At 52.5% G+C, this 20,228-nt stretch overlaps 4 protein-coding genes across 5 annotated transcripts in view; 2 read left to right on the top strand and 2 right to left on the bottom strand.

Annotated features, from left to right (window-relative positions):
• SCN8A (sodium voltage-gated channel alpha subunit 8) overlaps positions 1 to 6,642 on the top strand; it is a 177,417-nt gene extending 170,775 nt beyond the window's left edge. For both annotated transcript variants that reach the window (XM_076007281.1, XM_076007280.1), the window contains exon 27: positions 95 to 6,642. In XM_076007281.1, the coding sequence (XP_075863396.1) occupies positions 95 to 1,242 (1,148 nt within the window). In that variant the 3' untranslated portion in view covers positions 1,243 to 6,642. The remainder of the gene's footprint in view (positions 1 to 94) is intronic.
• The window catches only part of ACVRL1 (activin A receptor like type 1), a 96,031-nt gene continuing 78,081 nt past the window's right edge, over positions 2,279 to 20,228 (top strand). Inside the window, exon 1 of the mRNA XM_012762800.3 lies at positions 2,279 to 2,282. The gene's annotated coding sequence lies outside the window, so the exon portion shown is untranslated. The remainder of the gene's footprint in view (positions 2,283 to 20,228) is intronic.
• Positions 7,330 to 8,408, bottom strand: TMDD1 (transmembrane and death domain 1). Its single transcript, XM_076007282.1, has one exon. The coding sequence runs from the start codon at positions 8,387 to 8,389 to the stop codon at positions 7,427 to 7,429; it is 963 nt and encodes a 320-aa protein (XP_075863397.1). The 5' UTR covers positions 8,390 to 8,408; the 3' UTR covers positions 7,330 to 7,426.
• Positions 10,707 to 17,202, bottom strand: FIGNL2 (fidgetin like 2). Its single transcript, XM_076007279.1, has 4 exons — positions 13,189 to 17,202; positions 12,310 to 12,469; positions 11,269 to 11,367; positions 10,707 to 10,940 (listed from the first exon to the last, which is right to left on the bottom strand). The coding sequence occupies exon 1, from the start codon at positions 15,275 to 15,277 to the stop codon at positions 13,295 to 13,297; it is 1,983 nt and encodes a 660-aa protein (XP_075863394.1). The 5' UTR covers positions 15,278 to 17,202; the 3' UTR covers positions 10,707 to 10,940; positions 11,269 to 11,367; positions 12,310 to 12,469; positions 13,189 to 13,294.

Below are 20,228 nucleotides of genomic sequence, written 5' to 3' on the forward strand. Positions count from 1 at the left end.
TTGAACTTAAGGGCTCCATAGTGCCAAGTAAAAGAAGCAAAGAGAATGGTATCTCCAATCTCAGTAATGTAACTTCTTCTATTCCTCTTCTTAGGAATGTTCCTGGCTGATATAATTGAGAAATACTTTGTATCCCCAACCCTATTCCGAGTCATCCGATTGGCCCGCATTGGGCGCATCTTGCGTCTGATCAAAGGTGCCAAAGGGATTCGTACCCTGCTCTTTGCCTTAATGATGTCCTTGCCTGCCCTGTTCAACATTGGGCTTCTGCTCTTCCTGGTCATGTTCATCTTCTCCATCTTTGGGATGTCCAATTTTGCATATGTGAAGCACGAGGCTGGCATTGATGACATGTTCAACTTTGAGACGTTTGGCAACAGCATGATCTGCTTATTTCAGATCACAACCTCAGCTGGTTGGGATGGCCTGCTGCTGCCCATCCTAAACCGCCCTCCTGACTGCAGTCTAGATAAGGAACACCCAGGGAGTGGCTTCAAGGGAGACTGTGGGAACCCCTCAGTGGGCATCTTCTTCTTTGTAAGCTACATCATTATCTCCTTCCTAATTGTTGTGAACATGTACATTGCCATCATCTTGGAGAACTTCAGTGTAGCCACAGAGGAAAGTGCAGACCCTCTGAGTGAGGACGACTTTGAGACCTTCTATGAGATCTGGGAGAAGTTTGACCCGGATGCCACCCAATTCATTGAGTACTGTAAGCTGGCAGACTTTGCAGATGCCTTGGAGCATCCTCTCCGAGTGCCCAAGCCCAATACCATAGAGCTCATTGCCATGGATCTGCCGATGGTGAGTGGAGATCGCATCCACTGCTTGGACATCCTTTTTGCCTTCACCAAGCGGGTCCTAGGAGATAGTGGGGAGTTGGACATCCTGCGGCAGCAGATGGAAGAGCGGTTCGTGGCATCCAATCCTTCCAAAGTGTCTTACGAGCCAATCACGACCACTCTGCGGCGCAAGCAGGAGGAGGTATCTGCCGTGGTCCTGCAGCGTGCCTACCGGGGACATTTGGCAAGGCGGGGCTTCATCTGCAAAAAGACAACTTCCAATAAGCTGGAGAATGGAGGTACACACCGAGAGAAAAAGGAGAGCACCCCTTCTACAGCCTCCCTCCCATCTTATGACAGTGTAACTAAACCCGAAAAGGAGAAACAGCAGCGGGCAGAGGAAGGAAGAAGGGAAAGAGCCAAAAGACAAAAAGAGGTCAGAGAATCCAAGTGTTAGAGGAGAGCAAAAATTAAATATTATATAGATTTAAAACTTGCAAGTGAAAGATTGTTTACAAACTTCCTGAATATTATCAATGCAGAACAGCTGTGGAGACACTTTAACCTGAAGATCTATACCAAACGTAGTCTGCTTATTATGTAACAAACACAGTTGCATCTTGAGCAGTGACCTGCCAAGGGCAAAGGACCCTGCTCCCTGGACTCACAGATTTTCTAATGCTTGGGCAGGTGGTTACTGCATGTTCCACATCAGTCAATGCAACTTAGGACAAAACTAACAGGATACAAAAACAGAGGAGAGGCTGCCGGGACCAGCATATTTCCGTTGCAGCCAAATGGATTTTATTTTTTCATTTTGTTGATTCTCAGAAGCAGAAAGCATCACTTTAAAAGTTTGTTTGTTCATGCAAACTATATTTGCATTCTTACATTAGTTAAGCTAAGCAGCAAAAAGAAAACACACACACACTCACATTTAGCCCATGTCATTTAATTGTCAGTTTCTTTGACATAAACAGCATCTTCTCCACATGGGCTTCACGTGGTTTGGAGATGGGTGGGGGAAAACAATCAGGTTTCTTTCAGGCTGAGGAGGACTTGCTCAGGCCAATTCCAAACATTGTGCTCGTTCAATGCGTAGAAATGATTTGCATGATGGCATGCTGTGATCAGAAGTCATGCATGAGATCCATACACCACAGGACACTACTAATCCTGTCCCCTGCATTGGGTCAGACTTTGGACAGGACCCAGCCCTGCACCGTTCACTGTATTTGGAGAAAATGGTAAGAGTTCCATACTGGCTACAATTTTATGAGTTCTTTAAAGTCTTTCATATACCCTCTGGGTAGGGAAGCATAAACCTGCTTCCCTATGCAGGGTACTACCACCACCAACAACAAAAAACAAACCCCATCCAACAAGCAGATGGATCCGTTGCGTGTATATGTTTAACAGACATCTCTAACATACAGCCATTGTTGCACATTTTGCAAGATGAACTATATAATGCTGCTCTGTGTCCAGTACATGGGGGAGACTTTGATCCTGAATGGCTTGTACTATTAATGTCACTATAAAACCAAATCCTAGGGCTAAAAAAAAAAGTTCATTTGTATCTTGCAATATTTATGATAATTGTTTAGCCTTCATACTGGAGAACTGACTCTTATTTGGGGTAGAGATAGAAGTGCTATTCAAAGTAGCTTGTTATCTCTAGGGGGTAATTTGGGGAACTTAAAACGACCTTTCATTGGGAGTTATGGGGTGTCCACTTCATTTAGTATCATGTCCTCTGCATTGTGGCTTTCCTCAGGCTTGGGTCAACATGGTCAGTTAGATATTCCTAACTGACCTTTCTCTTCTGCAGAGGAGTTGTCGAAAGCTTATACACTGCATGATTCCTCCTGCCTCCATCACATTTGTTCACCAAGCAGGGCTTCCCTTACTCATGGAGGTGGGTAAGGGCAGCAGCACTGAAGTTATGACTATGATTTCTTTCATTTATTATTAGAGTAATAGTCACTGGTGGGACCTGAAGTAGAGAGGAAGCCGCCTCTGAACTAAGCCCACTTGGTTTCTTTACTGCACTGGTTTTCATGAGAAAACAATTTAATATTCTTTAGGACGTTCCAACTTCCCCCAGCGCATTCCCTTGCAGCCAGTTTTGCTATCTGCTTAGTGACCTGCCCGTTGTCATTGAAGGGTGGCTTCTAGGGGAGCGTCATATCTTCCATTTCATCCCCTGCTTTAGGGAAGACAGTTTTTAGTCCAGGGGTTTCTCATCTGATGACTAGATTTCAAAGCCAAGATGCTGCAGTTGAATGTGTCAGGAAGTCTGTACAAAGAACGAGGAGAGACTTTAGCATGCCAACCAAATAAAAATAAATTCTTCCTGAACCATACAACAGAGGGGGGGAAGAAACCAACCCGTAATCAGACACACCGATCTGCCTTGCAGTAGATGCACTTTGGAGGTAATTTCTCAGTCCACTTGACTAGTTTTGCATAGAACAAACCACAGCAAGTCAGTAAGCAGAGCTTTCTAGCTTGTTGGACCATTTAGAAACTGTCCAGCTCTCTTAAGCCTGCTTCTGCAGCAGCATCTGTAGAATTTTTGTACTACACCTGATGCCAGATTGGGAAGGCATTTCTTTCCGTGCCCCTGCTAACTGCTAGGATGAATGTATAGTAACATGTACAGGCTACATTGTAAACAGCACAAAACAGAAGCTGACATGTGTGGTTATTCTTTTTAAGAGAATTATAAATACTGTAATATATAATTTTATTTTATTGGCATGCATTTTTGTAAATATAAATTATTAACTTATTAAATAGGAAATGGCTTCTGGCTTATGCCATTGTCATGTTTATTTTTATTTTTTATACTTTTCTTTCTTCTTAGAACTTAGATGCTGTCAGCCAATGTACATCCCCAAACCAGACAGACAGACAAAAAATTTTTTATTGCTAATGGTCTTTTCCAAAACAACAAAAAATATATATTTTTGTTCCAATGTGCAATAAATTCTAACCACTTCTATGCAAGATTTGGCTAAACTTACTAATTGTTCTTAGGTCTTGAGATGGGCAACAGAGCTGTAAGATCCCTCTGGGTACACCCAGTGTTCATGCTAGCGATGTCGTAAAGCTGGGAGAGATACTGATGAGACTTTTCTGAGATCTGACTTGTTCCCTTCCCCAGTTCCCGATCCCAGCCCAGCAGGCTGTCTCCTGGGTAACACGTGGGCCTTGGTATCTGGCATCCATCAGCCAGCCTCATAGGAAAGAAGCCACCTCCGCTCTATTAGAAGTTTCACTTTTTAAAACAAAAACTTTCCCACCTTCTTATCCCTCACCCACTGTCCTCCACCTGCTCACTCATTCAGTCTCTCACTCACCCACCCTGCTCCACACTTCTTTGGTAGTAAATGACACCATCACCAGCAGTTTACACCCGCAGTTAACAGGCATTGAACTGAGAGAATCAGTGATGATGTTTTTGTACGTCTTCACTGGGGGTAAGTGGCAACGCTTTGCCAAATATTAATGAAGCCAATCAAAAAGCTGCAGCAGCCACAGTATCACTGCACATATATATATATAGATATATAAATATAATATAAATATTTATTTTTTGTAGCCAGGTCCTTGGTGCAGTATTTATAATCCACAATCCACCTTTAAAAAAAAGGACAAAAAGCAAAAAGACGTGTGATGCTGTTAATTTAAAATGCAGAGCCAAAGCCACTGAGCAGCAGCTGACACAGTTGCTGGTTTGTGTGTGAAAAACACTTTCCCTCTCTCCTTCCCTTAACCTCCTAGTTGCTTAAGATGAGGAGACTCCATAATTTAAAGCAGAGGGTGAGAGCAGGAAAAACTTTCCAAGTCAACATGACCTACTCTCACTCCTTTCTAAATGAGCCACTTTTGGCATCAGAAGTTGACTGGGAAGAGATAAACAGAAACTCCCAGTCACTACCCCTGGAGCGACAGTGCCCTGAATTATTTTACTTTTCGCTGCAACCAATGTAAACCTGTAAAAGACCAATAGTGAAGATTAGCGTATTATGAGTGCATGGAGGCCAGCGCTGCACTATGTGAGACATGATAAAAGTACATCACTACTCTAAGCCAAAAGGAAACAAAATAAAAATGACCCTTTTTACTGTACAAGGGAAGCCTGTCTTGGTGTTTGTTTGGTGCTTGACTATCCCAATTCTTGAATCCTAGGAGGAGTCTGGGAATTGGGACCTTAGCACATTTGAGGAAAGGAGGGGTATAGAAGGGAGAAAAATCAGAGGGTCTCACAAAGTTCTGGCTGAGAAGTAGAGACCTGAAAGTAAAGCAAGGTCCTGACTCCCCAGGTCCCCACTCACCCATTGCATGTGGCACCCCCTACCCCACCGCTGGCCGGTGCTCAGAGGCCTAAAACACTTCTTCATCTAATCCACCTGGCAGAGTCCCCAGAGATACCGTCAGCCAACTCAGCTGGACCGGCCTTACTTCTGCATTTTTCACTACTATGTTACGAAAAAAACTACCCTCATGCCCCAAAGCTAGGGCAAGCACGATGCCCAATGACCTCCACTCTGCTAGCTAGCGCTGGGCCCGCCTTCCATCGCCCCACAGACCTGCAGACCAGGGCTGGTCTCCTTCACATCTGCACAGGGAAAGGGCACCCTTCCCCTTCCTTCTCTCTCTGCCCCCTTTTGGGGACATCCCTCTCTAGGCCTAGGCCATGTCTCCTGGTTCAGGAACACTCTCTCAGGAGGATCTTGAAGTGCCCACTCTAGTCTGCTCCAGTAGCTCCACTCTGGAGAGAGATGGCTGGTAGGTCAGTCCCCATCCTCCCCTCGGCCCCCAGCCTCCAGGCCTGCTGTGGAGGTGAGATTGCCATGGGTTATGACTTTGTGACTTGAGTCCTGGGCATCTTCTGTAACGATGCCTCTTTCTTTTCTCAGATGTTGCCCAAAGTTTTGCAAAAAGCTTCGTTCATTTTCAGGTACCCCCCACCCCCTAAAGAATTGGCTGCAACTAGCCAGCCAGGGGGAAGTCAGGAGAGAAGAGGAAGTCTGGATTGGGAGGGGGCCAAGGTTTGCAACAGAGTCCATGTTGTTCAGCTCTGTGCTTCCTTGGATTCCCTTTCCAAGATTTCCTCCATTAAACCACTCCTGAGGCACCCCCTGCCCCTGCCCCCCACTGCTGTTTGCTGTACATAGAGGCTAAGTGGGGAGGGGTGGGCGGGCGTGCACGTGTGGTGTGTGTGTGTGAAGAATGTATATAGGTAAAGGGGAGCGTGGTCCAGTGGTTCCAGAAAAGGGGGAGAACTCCTGTGTTCTATCCCTAGCTTGACCACTGGCTCGCTGTGTGGCCTTGGGCAAGTCACTTAGCCTCTCTGTGCCTCAGTTTCCCCATCTGTAAAATGGGGATAATAATACTGACCTACCTCACAGGGGTGTTGTGAGGCTTTAACTAAATGTTTTGTAAAGCGTTTTGAGATACAGAGGCAAAGGCGCTAGGGAAGGGCAAAGTATTATTTGGACTTCAGGAAGCTGAAATGGTACCATAAATGCTGCTATTCTGAGAGCCATTTTAAACTGCACTGCTCCAACCACCCCCGCTTCTCATCACCAGGACAGCAGGTCGAGAAAATGTCTTTCCTTTCACTTGCTTCTGGGGTTTGTGATTCTTCTAGACAATTTTTTTCCCTTGCTGTATCTCCTTCCCTCACCCCCTCGACTTGTTCCTTGTTCTGTTTATGCGGAAATGGCAGAAATGCTTGAGAAATGAGAATGTATAAGTGGATTGGAAGTTTATAGTATGAAATTTCAATTTTACTTTGTACTGTACATCTTTTTACTTTAGAATTTGCAATAAAGGGTTACGTCAATCTTGTTTTCAACTCTCCTCTTGGATTGGCCTGTCATTCTGTCATTGCTGTCATCCCAATGCCCCTTGGCCCAGGGTGGATGGGTGTCAAGCACTCCCACCTCCCGGGTCCACACAGTTCTCATCAGCTGTCCCCTGTGGCAGAGACAGTGTGAGGGCTCACCAGGTTCAGCCCTGCGGGCAGTGCCCCAGCCACTCGTAGGTAGGTGGGAAGGGTCTGGGGCTCCACTTAGAACCTCATGAGGCCTTTCCTGAGTGGGGTGAGCACACTGGGGGCACTACCCTGCAAGTGGGCACTCTAGTTGCACACACTGCTGCAGGGCCCCAGAGTAAACCGGAAGGGGAGCTGCACATCTCGTTCTGTTCCCCATCGTGTTTCCCAGGCCCACTTACTGCACACAGACCATTCCTTCTGGAGCTCAAACTTTCAGGTCAGACGGCTCTGGGGTCAAAAACCTGACTGTGCCATTAATTAGTTGTGACCAGAGTTTCGGTATGTGTGATGGAGATAATAACCTTTCTCTGGGGGTTAGAAGAGTCTATCAGATAATGTATGTGACTGCTTAGCCTAGGGCCTGGCACACAGTGCCCAGTAAGTGGTAGCTCTTAGTGGCAGAACCATCACAAAATGAGAAGGAACTGCGCCCACAAGAACTGGACAGTCCACCTCCCAACCTGGGACCCGGGCATTGGAGCCCCTCCTCTTCCATGGGCAGCCCCGCTGGCAGTGCCGTTCATTTCCAACAAACCGACTAGTCCCTTCTTTCGGTATTTTGTAACGTTTATCATCCGTCCAAAGCAGCACTCCACCAGGACTGTGCTCCCATTTCACAGTGGAGGGCACGAGGCGGGGGACAATCTGGCCCACTTGCAGCCCAGGCCCTCGGGGACGTAAGCTGCTGTTTAGTCAAAAGTGGCTTTGTTTCCCACCCGCCCTGCGCCTCGGCGGGCCCGAGTCGGGTAGTGGTGGGCAGGTCGCCGTCGCCGCCCGTGATCCACAGCGTGGCCAGGATGAGCAGCGCCGCGGTGCCCAGCGCCCCCACGAAGCCGGTGAGGAGGCCGAGCGCCAGCGGCCCGGCCCAGCCCGCGGGGCTCCGCTCGTACGGGGGCTGGGGCAGGCGCTCCATGATCAGCTCCAGCTCGTCCCAGTTTGGCGCGGGGGCCGAGGCGCGCCGGGAGCGCCGGGCCGGGCCGGGGGCCGGGCCGGGGGCGGCGGCGCCGGGCGGCTGCAGGTAGCGCTGCCCGAACTTGCGCAGCTGCAGCGTCGCCTGCTGGTGAAGGTTCTTGCCCAGCTCCCGGGCCACGTCCGGGCGTCCGCTGCGCCGCAGGGCCCGGGCCACGCGGTCCCACGGCAGGGACGTGGCCTGGGCAGCCAGCCAGGCCGCCAACGTCTCTCGGCAGCCGTCGGAGACCTCCCTGGGCTCGGGCGGCCTGCCCACCGTGTCCTCCGCCGGGCCCCCGGCCGCCTCCCGCCGCCGCCGCCTCCACAGCCGGCCCGACGACGCCGACGTGGTCGGCAGCGGCTCGGGCCGCGCAAGCTGGTCCTCAGAAAGCCGGGCCAGCTCGGCCTCGACGTCCGGCGCGGGCGCCTCCAGGAGCGACCGGAAGTGGCTGCACTCCTCCGGGGTCAGCAGCTCCGCCAGACGGACGGCTGCGTGGGGGCCCATGGCGTCCACGGCCCCGGCCGGCCCCGGCGTCCAGCCCCACAGCACCAGGACCAAGGCGCCCGCCACAGCCCGCGCCGCCATGGCCGGCGGGAAGAACGCCCGCGGTGGGGGAGGGGCGCCCGACACCGCGGATTGTGGGCGGGCGCCGCGTGGAACATTCCAGGACTGGGACGGAAGCGCAGGAGGGTACTCCCAGCACACAGGGGTTCCCCATACCCAGGGACGGGGATGGGGGGCTCCGAATCATGGAACTTGTTGGAGGAGGGTCTCACAAGAGTCAGGAACTGGGGTGAGAGGATCTGCAATACCCAGGGGTGGGTGAACTTCTTAGCCCCCAGGGGGCTAGGATTCCCGGCCCTCAGGTTGACGAGCCTACCCTAGGCCTCCTGGCTATCCCGCTGATACCTCAAACTTAGCATGTCCCCACATCTCTCCTAATTCATTTCCTGCCCGCCTCCTCACCCTCTGCCAGAAGCCCTAAGATCCCTTGCTCTCCATTATCCCCAATATCCAACCATTTCCTAAATTCTCGCTACCCACCAAATGCTACACGTTTAGTATTTAGTAAATGACTCCATCTCTTCCCGTTCTCCCACCCCTGCACTGGTCCAAACCCTCAGCCTCCCGTGTGTGGATAAGGTCAGCACCTCCTCCAGTCCCCATCCCACCCCCACACACACTAAGGCCCTGCTGACCTAAACTTGCTTCCCTTCCCCCCAAGGAAGCTTGGCCCCGCCTCTCCTTTGGATCCTGGCCACGCCCCCTGCTGCCAGGTGCCTCTGGGAAGCCCTGCCTGACTCCAGCACACTGCCTAGCCGTGTCTCCATTAGGGACCCTCCTGTCTGCTCCCACAGCACCCTGCAGCTCTGCCTTCTTAGTGCCTCCCCCATTAGACTGTAAGGTCCACCCCGTCCCCATGGCAACTAGTACATAATAGGTGTTTAGTAAAGACTTGTTGAATGACCCTATGAACTCAACTTGCCAATCCACCAGTCCCTCACCCCTACAAAGGCTTCAGTGTGGAGCCCCATGGTAACAGGGCATGGAAGGTCTTCCGTGGTGAGGTCCCAGGTAACTCCTCCAGCCTCACTCTCCCCCTCCCCCGCCCACACTTTGTCGTATACCAAATCACTGCTGATGGCACAGCCCTGCATGTATTACAGGTTTCCAGCCTCTACTTTGCCCAGCTATCCCCCCCTCCTATCTAGGAAGTCTGACACCCCACCACTACACCACCAGGAGTCAGGATCTTTTCTTGAGAGAACCTGTGTATCCTCCATCAGGGCACTTATCTGGAAATTAATTAGAGGATTTATTCAACAAACATTTACCCAGTGTCTTCTATGTACCAGGTAATTGGGCCAGATGTGTGAATATAAAGATTTGATATGGTCCCCCCATATCAAAGCAACTTTATCCAGTTGTATTTTTAAAAGTTCTATTGTTGCACTTTTCCCACCTGGGTTGTGGGCTCTCCAGAAACTGTGCTTGATTGACCATTTCTGTATTCTCAGTGCCATGCACAATGTCTGCACACAGTAGGTAGGTGCATAATAAACTAGAGGAGTTGGGGGGGGGCTGGACATCCAGGGGCTGAGAGTTGGGATCACTGAGCCCTGGGACAGTGCCCTAGAGCCCCCAGGTCCAGGCATACCATATCTGTCCCTCTGGAAGGAGCAGCTGTTACTTGGTAGGGTCACCCTGGTGCTGCTTGGTCTCCTGCAAGCCCGTGGTAAGCCCTAAGCAGGGAGCCCGGATCCACCGCCTCCCTTGAGCTCTTGTGCATTTTGAATAATGTTGCTGAGAGCGTTCAAGGACCTAGGAGGTTGTGGGTCCAAACCTCTCCCAGGCATCTCAGCCTTTTCAGCAAGTGTTCCTTCCAGATTCTCTCAGTCTCCCAGATTATGACAAGATGTCAAAGGTAGAGTCTGGGGACTCATGGATGGTGGGCAAAGGATCTCATGTGACCTGAAACACTGGAACTTGGCTGTCTCCACACCCTGCCCTCTGCTCCCTGCGCTCCACCCAAGAGTGGAATACAAGTATTAGCCCTAGCTCTGCTCAACAAGGACTGCTGCAGGTTCTGAATGACCCCTCCTCCTCTTCACCCCCCCTTTCCTCCATGCATTCATCTGTCCATTCATTCAGTCATTCAACAAACATGTGAGCCCTTCCTTGTCCCTCAATACAATGAGTCAACTCCAGTTCTGAGCCTCTAGAGTTCAGAATTGCAGGAGGGCCTCCCTATCCAGAGGTTTTTCACTCTGCAGCCTCAGTGCCCAGTTCCTGGCAGGCACTCACTGTGCCAGAGCAAATGACAGGTGTCCCAGCATAACTCTCGACAGAAGGAATAGAAACACCCACAGGGCCCTATGCAGAGCACTAGCAGACCTGGGTGCCCAGGCATTTCTCAGAGGGCTCCCCACATCCCACTGCCCCCAAGAAATCCTCTGGAAACCATGTCATCGCTTTAATACTGTGTAATACTTTCTTTTAAAATACAGTCTCTTCTGAGGTAGACAGACCACAACTGCAGAGCATCGTCAGACAGGAGATAAATATGTCCATGTACAACACGCAGCAAAATGAGGTAGAAATGGTTACAGCTGGAGGAGAGGATCCCAACCCCAATCTGGGTAGAGGAAGGAGAGGACCAGCTTGCCAAGTCTGCCCTCCCCACACCCTGCCCCTGGATTCTTTGGTATGCCCCCCCAACACTGCCAGAGCTGGACCTGCCCTCCCCCTACCCTCCCCAGTGCCCATGAGGTAGGTGCCAGTAGCCTGGGGGCCGTCTCCTTGTGCAAAGTTCCCCAGGCCTGGGGAACAAAAGAGCCCAGTAGAGGAAGCGGTGGGGATTCTGGTCCCGGTCCAGGCAGAGCTGCCTGGCCCTTGAAGGGACGGCTGGGATCCCAACCCCATTTCCCGACACCCTCCACCCCCCGCCCCATACATACACACACCTGAGAGAGAACCCCCTCACTCCATGCTCCCTCCGAGGGTCTTTCACAGCCAAGACCCTGTGGCCTACTGCTTCTGAGGCACCAAAGCCCTGTGATCAGCTGGCTCCAAGGAGAGAAGGGTCAGAGAGAGAGCAAGTGGGCAAAGGGGAAAAACAGAGCAGCTTTCCTATAGCATGTCTAGGCCAGCACAGGCCCTCAGCACCTTGGCACCTGAAAGGTCCCGCAGGGACACCCTCCCAGCCAGGAGTGGGAGGTGGCACAGACTCTAGGAAATGGAGGAGCAGGCAGGGAAGGGGAAGGGAGGCCAAGGTGGGAGAGAGAAAAGGAGGTGAGGAGGGTGTGTCCCTCCCTTTGGACTGAAGATCAGGTCTGTGATATGGGCTGGGTCCGGGAAGCAAACTGCTAAACCCTCATCAAGGGAAAACTGGTGGCAAGGAAAGGGATGTGGTTCCCAGACAGAAGCGCTCTAGGCTGGTGGAAAGTGTGGGTAGAACTGAGATTCCCCATGTCAGGGAAATACCCTGCCCGTCTCCTTCACCCTCTCCCAGCTCCGGGGGCTCCAGGCCTAGGACTCTAGGGGAACCTTCTCCTGTGAGGGTGCCCAACCCTCCTCCGAGCCTCCCAACAGAGAAGGTGGCTGAGGCCTCATAGTCGATTTTATGCCCAACCGGACTTGTGGCCAGACTGTCTTCCCAGATGGGATTCCCATAGTGGAAGTCATTGGGGGATCTCTGCCAAGGCAGGGGCCAGGTGAGATGACCTCTCTGAGGACCTTCTGCTGAGGTCACCTTCCCAATTTTGCCCTCCCAGCCTACTGTCTGGTCTGGGTCTGGGGAAGGAAACGGGTAAGGCCATTCCAACTCTGGATAACCCTTCACAGACAACACTAAACTGAGGGGTGGGTCCCAGAGGGGAGAACAGTGGGAAGGAAGACCTACCCCCTCTCTCAAATCCTTACCCGCTCCCCCACACCCCTGCCTACAACCTCACACCTGGGGAGGAAGCCCTTAGAAATACATTCTGCTTCTGTCCCAGGAATACCTGGGGCTTGAATGTGGGCTCTGGGTCTTCCTCTCCCCTTCCCCACAGGTCTCATTTTCTGAGTCTTCTGGGAGAATTTGCTTCCTGGAGTGGGGTGGGGTGGGGGGAACACACAGGAGAGCAGCAAAAGCCTAACATTCTTTCTGAGGTCAGTTTCTTCCTGAGTTGTCAAAACAAAAAAATAACACCAGCAAATTCTACACAATCTTACAAAAATAAGAGGCCTAAAATATTAAACAAGCTACATTTCTGGGATTTTCCCTCAAAAACAAACCCCAAAAACCCCTTCTTTGGGTTTTTTCTTTTTGTTTGACCCCGATCCCCCCTACCCAAATTTCAGCTGGGTGAGGGACAACCAGGTGGAAGGGAAACCCTTCCTCCTCAACCCCTGGGCCTCCAGATCTTCTGCAAAAGGACATTGCAGTCTGAGTAAGGGGCACAGAAGGCAGGAAGAGGCATGAAAGCACAGGGACTCCGGAGAGCAAGGGATGGAGAGATGGGCAGAGAGGAAGGAGCAAAAAAGAAACAGGGCCAGCATGGGGGTAAGTGGCAGTGACAAAGCAACAGGGAGAGAAAACTAAGCGAATGCAAAGGGGTGGAGAGAGAGGGGAGGAGGAGGGTGCCATTCAGATAGTGGAGACAAAAGAATTGTGGCAAGAGAGCAGGAGTTCCTGAGGCTCCAGGTGCCAGCCTATGCCAGGACTGCCCCGTCTGCAGGGCAGAGATGGCGAGCTTCCCATCCACAATAAATAGGAAAAACCTGAGTACACGGTGCATATGGCATGTATCTGCCTGGCAGAAGCCTTTTCCCTCCCACAAAAAAAAAAAAAAATCCACCGGCAGAGCCCTCCCGTCCCCCACCCACATTCACCAATTTACCACTTGGGCAGGCACCCTCCCAGCCGGGTTAGGTCAATGACCGCCCTCCTAAGTGGAGGAGGCCGGGAGGGAGGAGCGGCGGCTCCCGCAGCCTCCCCGCGCGCCATCAGTGTCCAGAGCCGTACATCTTGTCCCACTCCACGAACGAGTCCAGCTCCTTGGGGGAGGCTCTAGGGCCCACTTTGGCTAGCGCCGCCTCTAAGTCCTTGTAAGAGGGGGGGCGCTGCAGCCCCGGGAGGCCCGCCCCGGCCGCTGCCTGCTGGCACAGCTGCCCTAGTTCGCCCCCGGAGAAGCCCTGGGTGCCCTGCACCAGGGCCGCGAGCTCCGGCTCGCTGAGCACGCAGCCCTGCTGGGCCAGCGCCCGCTGCAGGATCTGCCCACGGGCCGGGCTGTCGGGCAGCGCCACGTAGAAGCGGAGAGCGAAGCGCCGGCGGGTCGCCTCGTCCAGAGCCGAGGGCCGCGACGTGGTGCCTACGACCAGCACACCGTCGGCCCCCGCGCCGCAGCTGCCGTCCAGGCAGGCCAGGAGCTGCACCTGCAGCGCGCCCGCGGCAGCCGCGCCGTCGTCCCGGGCCGGGAGCAGCGCGTCCAGCTCGCTGATGAGGAGCACTGCGGGCGGGCGGCAGCGCGCAGCCGCGAAGGCGGCCTGCAGGAGGCGCGCGCCCTCGGCGGCGCCGGGAGCAGCCAGGGTCACACCGCGCAGGCGCAGCAGCGTGGCGCCCAGCTGCGTGGCGAGGCAGCGCCCCAGCAGCGCTTTGCCCGCGCCCCGGGGCCCGAAGAGCAGGACTGTCCTCGGCGAGCGCGGGTTGACGGGGTAGGCGGGCGGCCTCAGCAGGGGCCACACCAGCTCCTCTTCCAGCGCCGCCTTGAGCGCGCCCTGGCCTGCCACATCTGCCCACTGCACCGGAGGCCCGCAGTCCACCATCTTGCTGGTCACCAGCTCTAGGGTCCCCGGGTCCACACCTTTGGGTGGCTCCCCCGACGGCACCGCGAAGCCCCCGCGAGAAGCTGGCACCGGGGCCCTCTCCGGGAACTTTTCAAAGGGCTCGAGTTGCGGGCCGTATACTGGGGAGCTCAGGACCTTGAGGGGGACGCCGCCACCGTACTTGCCCGACGCCTCCTCTGCGGCTCCCAGAGGCTTTGCCCGGAACCCGTTGCCCCGACACTCGCTGCTGTCCGCGGCGGGATAGGAGGCGCCGTCGGCCGCGGCCTTTGCGGGCTCGTAAACGTACTTGCGGTAGCGGCCCTCTGCCCCGTCGTCGGCGGCTTTGCGCTTCAGCGACACTCCGGCCTCCGCGCCCGGAGCGGCCGTCTGGAAGCTGTAGGAGGTGGGCGCCGGCCGCGGCGGGGCGGGCGCGGGCAGGGGCAGGGGCGTAGGCGCGGGCAGGCCCGAGGTCAGGTAGGGGGCCGGGGGCGGCGCCGGGGGCGGCGGGAGAGCGCCGTAGCCGGGCTGCGCCGCGTAGCCCCCCGCAGGGTAGTTGTACAGAGGCCCCGAGGGGCCGTACCCGGGCGGGGGCGGCGGCTGCAGCAGCGCGGCCGGGGGCGGCGGGGGCAGCGCGGCGCCCGTCTGCGCGCAGTAGCCTTGGGCCAGGTATCCCCCGCCGTAGCCCGCCGCATACTCGGGCGCCGCCGACGGGCCCCCGCATGCATTGCCGGCGTAGAGGGGTTCCGGCAGGTTCCCGGCTAAAACAGGGGAGCCTCCGAGACCCCCGGAGCCGCCCCCACTGCCCGACTTGGTTCCTGGGAGGCCCTCGTGGAGTGAGGCCAAGGGATAGGGTGGCTCTGGCCCAGGCCAGGGCTCAGGGTCCCCTTTGGCTCCGTTGAGGAAGGTGGCGTCGCCGTAGCCGCCCACGGTGGGGCGCTCGTAGGGCGAGTCCAGGACCCCCGAGTACTTTTCTGCGTAGCGCTTGAGGAGGTTGGAGGCAGTGAGGGCAGAGATGTCATCGTGTGCCCAAGCGTAGTGGCAGCGCTGGCGACCCCCAGGGGGCAACTCCAACTTGTGGGCCGGCGACGGAGTGGTGGAGGAGACGTCCAAGTGCTGCTCTGGCCACTGGTTGAGGGGCTGGGCGTGTTCAGGTGTCCAGTGCATCTTCGACAGAGCTGCAGGCAAGAGGGAGGAGCAGCTGGTGAGGCCCTGCAGAGCTGCTGAGCTCCACAGGCCAGCCCACTTAGACTGTAGCCTGGGACAGGCTGGTCTTCCAGCATTCACCTACCGTTCCACCCTCCTGGGGCCCTTCCTCCAGGCACCAAATACCCTTTATGCCCCAGGATTACAGTTATCTGAAAATATTTTCCTCAGAGCCAAGAGGGATCTGGAAAGGACATGGTTGGCCCTAACTTCACCTTGTAGGCAATGGTTATCGTTTTGTCCTGGCCATACCAGCCATGCCCTCTGTAATCTACATAGTCCTTACTTGCAGACCTAATGAAGGATCAGGCAGTGGCTGGGACATCCCAGCTCTGGTCCTACTCAAACCCAGGGGAGGCTCATTCAGTGACATATTTGTAGCTCACCCACTATGTGCTGGCCACTACAGAGACACTGGGGTTATATAAAGATGACTGAGGGCTGCTTAGGGTCCCTGACCTTGTGGCCCAGCAGTTTGATATTCCTAAATTCTCTGTTCACCTCAGCCTTCCCTGAGATTCCAAGGCCCCCTTTGGGCATGAGATGAGAGATGTGGACGTGTGTTTCCAGCAGTGCCTTTTCCTGCCTGGGAAACCTCCTGGGCTTACCCAGAACCATTCACTTCCTTTCCACTTGGTTCTTTTAGCCCCTGCCTGATGAAGTACCTGGGTTCCAGACCCAACTGTAGGTAATGGCTGTGTTCCCAGGGCAAGTGCTGCCACCTGCCTCATTCCCAGTACGTCTCACCACAGTACTAAAATATGATGCAGAACAGATGACATTCTGGAGAAGACGGGGGAAAGTTAGTACACAACCATGCACATCATAGAAACTAAATCACAAATTTGTCTTTGAACTTCCCACTAACAAAATAAAGAAGGAGATGTGATCACACTTACTTTGCACCATTACTCAAAAGAAGCAAAAATGTTCCTGGGATTGAAATCATAGACCTCAGGAAGCATATCTGTGAGATGTAATAAACAATGTCCTCCTTGACATCTGTGTTGTGAACACGCAGAAAGTTTCCACAGCTATTTCTTACTCTGTCCCTTAGAACCTGTCAAGGCACAGGCCAAACACTGGTTTAAAAAAAGGAGGTTGGGGCCTTGGGAATAGCACTATCTAGGTACGTGGCTCCAAATGGGCTGGCCTGATCCTAGGATAAAATCTCAAAGACTAAATGGGCCCATGGCATACCTAGAGACAGTTTTTGCTGATGATTAGTTCTCAAACCTAAGCTTTTGATAAGACAAGTTACATCACAGGTTCATGTGTTCTCCTAAGTTCAATATTCTTTCTTCAGAATTTTTTTATTGAGCAAATCCTAAGCTTTCCTAGGCATGGGGACAGATGGAAAGGTGAATAGGATGGTCCAGCCAGGTGCAGGAGATAGGTAGACAACGTCCTCTGTGAAGTGAGAGCATGGAGGTGTGTGCCAGTGGCTCTGGGACTCAGGGAAACGTCTCCAACCTGGTTGAGAAGACCTCACCAAGGAGGTGGTGTCTTTACTGGACCTTGAAGGGTGAGGGACTGAGTCGACCAGACAGGCTATGGAGCAGGTCATCCCAGATCACAGGAACAACACCTTTAAAGGTGCAAAGCACAATGCATCCATCCTAGCTCAGATGCCCTAGTCCCTTCCTCAAGGCTCTCTACTGCCACCTTCTGGAAAACTATCATAAATCTACAAATCTACAGTGTCAGTCTAAAGTGTGATTTGTGCCCCCTTATAAGTAGGGCCCTGGTGCAGTGCACAACCTAAATAACCATACACTGAGTCCATAGAAAACACCAAAAAATACTGGGTCACTAGGGCCTTAAAAGGGATGTAAGTGGGGGAGTAATAAAATGACTGAAATTAATCAAATCTATTGTCAGTTCTCCACAGTTGGCCTTGTTTCAACAGCTTGTTGACAGCACCCCCACCTCTGTTGATTCTCACTACTTCCTATGGCAGTGACCTGACATCAGTGGGAGAAGACAGTCTGAAAATGAAGCTATTTACTCTCGTCCCTCCTGCCCTAGGGAAGGCATGAGCCTTAGGTACCAAAGCTTAACACATTGACTGCCACACTGGAAAAAAAATATTTTTCCATGGTGTTTTATTATGAAAATAGAATAAAAACTTTGAAAATAAAATGATCCTTTTTAATTTAATGAAAACTTTGTTATTTTTTGTTTTCTATATTTTTTTCAATAGAAAAGTAATATAAAAACTTGAAAATGAGTAATGTAAAAGGCAATGTGAAAACCTGGAAAATAGTCCATAATGGTAAAGTTTTCCTTGACTTATCAGGCTTAAGTGTAATTTAAAGGTAAACATAATAGAAAAACAAAATGTAGTGACTTCTATTCATTTAATCCACATTTTTTAATTGTCAATATTAATTATAACAATAAGAGCATCAATAAGTAAGATTTTCACGAACCAACTGCAGGGTTTTGTCCAGGTCTTGCTTCACGAGGCCCCGGGCTCAAAACTAGCCTGCGTTAAATACAACTCACCAGACAGTTAATGTGTTAAAAAGGAAGGTGCTTCCTCCAGGTTGTTCCACCCCTATGGGAAAGGCAATAGTGGCCACCAGTGGCAGGAGGGAAGAACAGAGACTCAGGGAGATAAGTGTGAGGTCTGTGGAGGGCAGATGTGCAGCTCTCCAGCTCTTGCTCAGAGGAATCTCCAAAGATCAGAGGCATTACCTGGTGCCAAAGCGGGCGATTTCCAGGAAAATCAAAAATCACAAGTTGTTCTGTTGCACGGTCTTAAGAGGTAACATCAAAGTTATACAAATGCAAGTATTGTGTTATTACATGGACCCCAAACCTATTTTTTCTATTTAGTGTTATCTGTGCTTTGGCTCCTTAATTAAGATGGAAAAAGAGATTTGACCTTGATGATAGCATTTAGCCTAAGCATATTAAACTGCAAGCTGGGCCAGGTGTGGTGGCTCACGCCTGTAATCCTAGCACTCTGGGAGGCTGAGGTGGGTGGATCATTTGAGCTCAGGAGTTGGAGACCAGTCTGAGCAAGAGTAAGACCCCTGGCTGGGCAAGGTGGCTCACGCCTGTAATCCTAGCACTCTGGGAGGCCAGGCGGGCAGATCTCTCAAGGTCAGGAGTTCGAAACCAGCTCTGAGCAAGAGTGAGACCCCATCTCTACTAAAAACAGAAAGAAATTAATTGGCCAACTATAAAAATATATAGAAAAATTATCTGGGCATGGTGGTGCATGCCTGTAGTCCCAGCTACTCGGGAGGCTGAGGCAGAAGGACCACTTGAGCCCAGTAGTTTGAAGTTGCTATGAGCTAGGCTGACGCCACGGCACTCTAGCCGAGGCAAAAGAGTGAGACTCTGTCTCAAAAAAATGAAAAGAGTGAGACCCTGTCTCTACCGAAAATAGAAAAAATTAGCCAGGCATGGTGGCACAGATAACACATGCCTGTAGTCCCAACTACTTGGGAGGCTGAGGCAGGAGGATCACTTGAGCCCAGGAGTTTGAGGTTGCTGTGAGCTAGGCTGATGCCACGGCACTGTAGCCTGGGCAACAGAGTGAGACTGTCTCAAAAAAATAAATAAACACTGCAAGCTGTGTCCCTTCTGAAGGACACAGACACACTAAAGAAGGCTCTGGATCTGCACTTGTCCACACGCATCTCCTTCACCCTCTGCCAGCCCTTTGGCCCCTTCTCATGTTATCAGTGGGGTCCTCCTTCCCCTCATTCCCCAAAGACTCTTGGGCCAGGCTCCCTCTCACCAGCTCCTGCCCTGGCCCCCAGCAATCTTCACTCAAATCCTCACCCTCACACCAAATACTCTGGCCCTGGTCATCGCCAGGAATAGACTCCAGGAAGCCACCTCCAGTCCTCCACCCTTGTCGTCCCAGCTTCATACCCACTGTATCTCTTCCACTCCAGGGCTAAGCCCTCTCTCTAACCCTTCCCCAAAAGGATCTTGTCCATGAGACTTCATCCAGACTACTTGATCTCTACACTCAATCTCAGATACTAGCCCTTCCATTCCAGGCAAATTTCTCCCATTTTAGCCAGGGAGAAGAAAATGAAGCCATTGGACAAATAAATGTCCCTGATCTCTGGCCCTCTGTTTTCACCTTTCTCTACATCTGTATCCATCTTGCAGCCAGAAGGCTGAGGGTCTATCCATCCCAGCCCTGGAGCCCATACTGGCCAAGACTGGGCCCTTGCACCATCAATTAACTATCCCTCCTCCCTTCTCTGTTCTGGCTGCTTCCCCACAGCAAGCTTAATTCCTTCCCATCTTCAAAATGACCTCCCTTGACCCTGGGCCCCCCCTTAGCTACCAGCCTTTCTCTTTTCTCCTTCATTCTTCTTCAAGGCATCATTGTCTATTTGCAGTGATATGGCATCTGCTACAGGTCCTTTAAGTGGTCTAACTGGGAAGCAGGGGACCAGGTCAGCAACTTCTGCTAAATTTAGTTCCATAGCACTACATGTTGCTCTAACTCCTTTCAAGGGAAAGAACAAAGTTCTGGTCAGAGTTTAGCTGCCCAAGGACCAAGCTCAACCCAAGGGCAGAGGAGGGCAGAAGTTTGAGAAAGAGGGCAGGGAGGCTGGCTTACCTGCACACAGGCTGGGAGTGCTGGCTCACACGAGCCGAGCGCACACCAGCATGTATGCACACACCACCAGGGGTGTGCACAGATGTGCACAACTGCAGGCTCATGTGCACATGGCTGCATATACCCACACACTTGAAGTGCAGTCTCAGTAGGGTACTTCCTGACAGCCCCAGGCCTACCAGGCCTGGCTTTCTGCCCCCACCCCTAGGCCAGTTATAGCCCTCTTGCTCTTACACAGAGACACCCACCATTCTCCCCTCAGTGCTCCACTGCTGCCACTTCGCCTCCGGCAGGTGTCTCCAGGAAAGATCTCCT

The sequence above is a fragment of the Microcebus murinus genome, chromosome 10 (assembly GCF_040939455.1).
Source record: "Microcebus murinus isolate Inina chromosome 10, M.murinus_Inina_mat1.0, whole genome shotgun sequence".
Taxonomy (NCBI): domain Eukaryota; kingdom Metazoa; phylum Chordata; class Mammalia; order Primates; family Cheirogaleidae; genus Microcebus; species Microcebus murinus.

Coding starts and splice junctions, on each gene's coding strand:
- TMDD1 (XM_076007282.1), bottom strand. CDS start 8,389: ATGGCGGCGCGGGCTGTGGCGGGCGCCTTGGTCCTGGTGCTGTGGGGC.
- FIGNL2 (XM_076007279.1), bottom strand. CDS start 15,277: ATGCACTGGACACCTGAACACGCCCAGCCCCTCAACCAGTGGCCAGAG.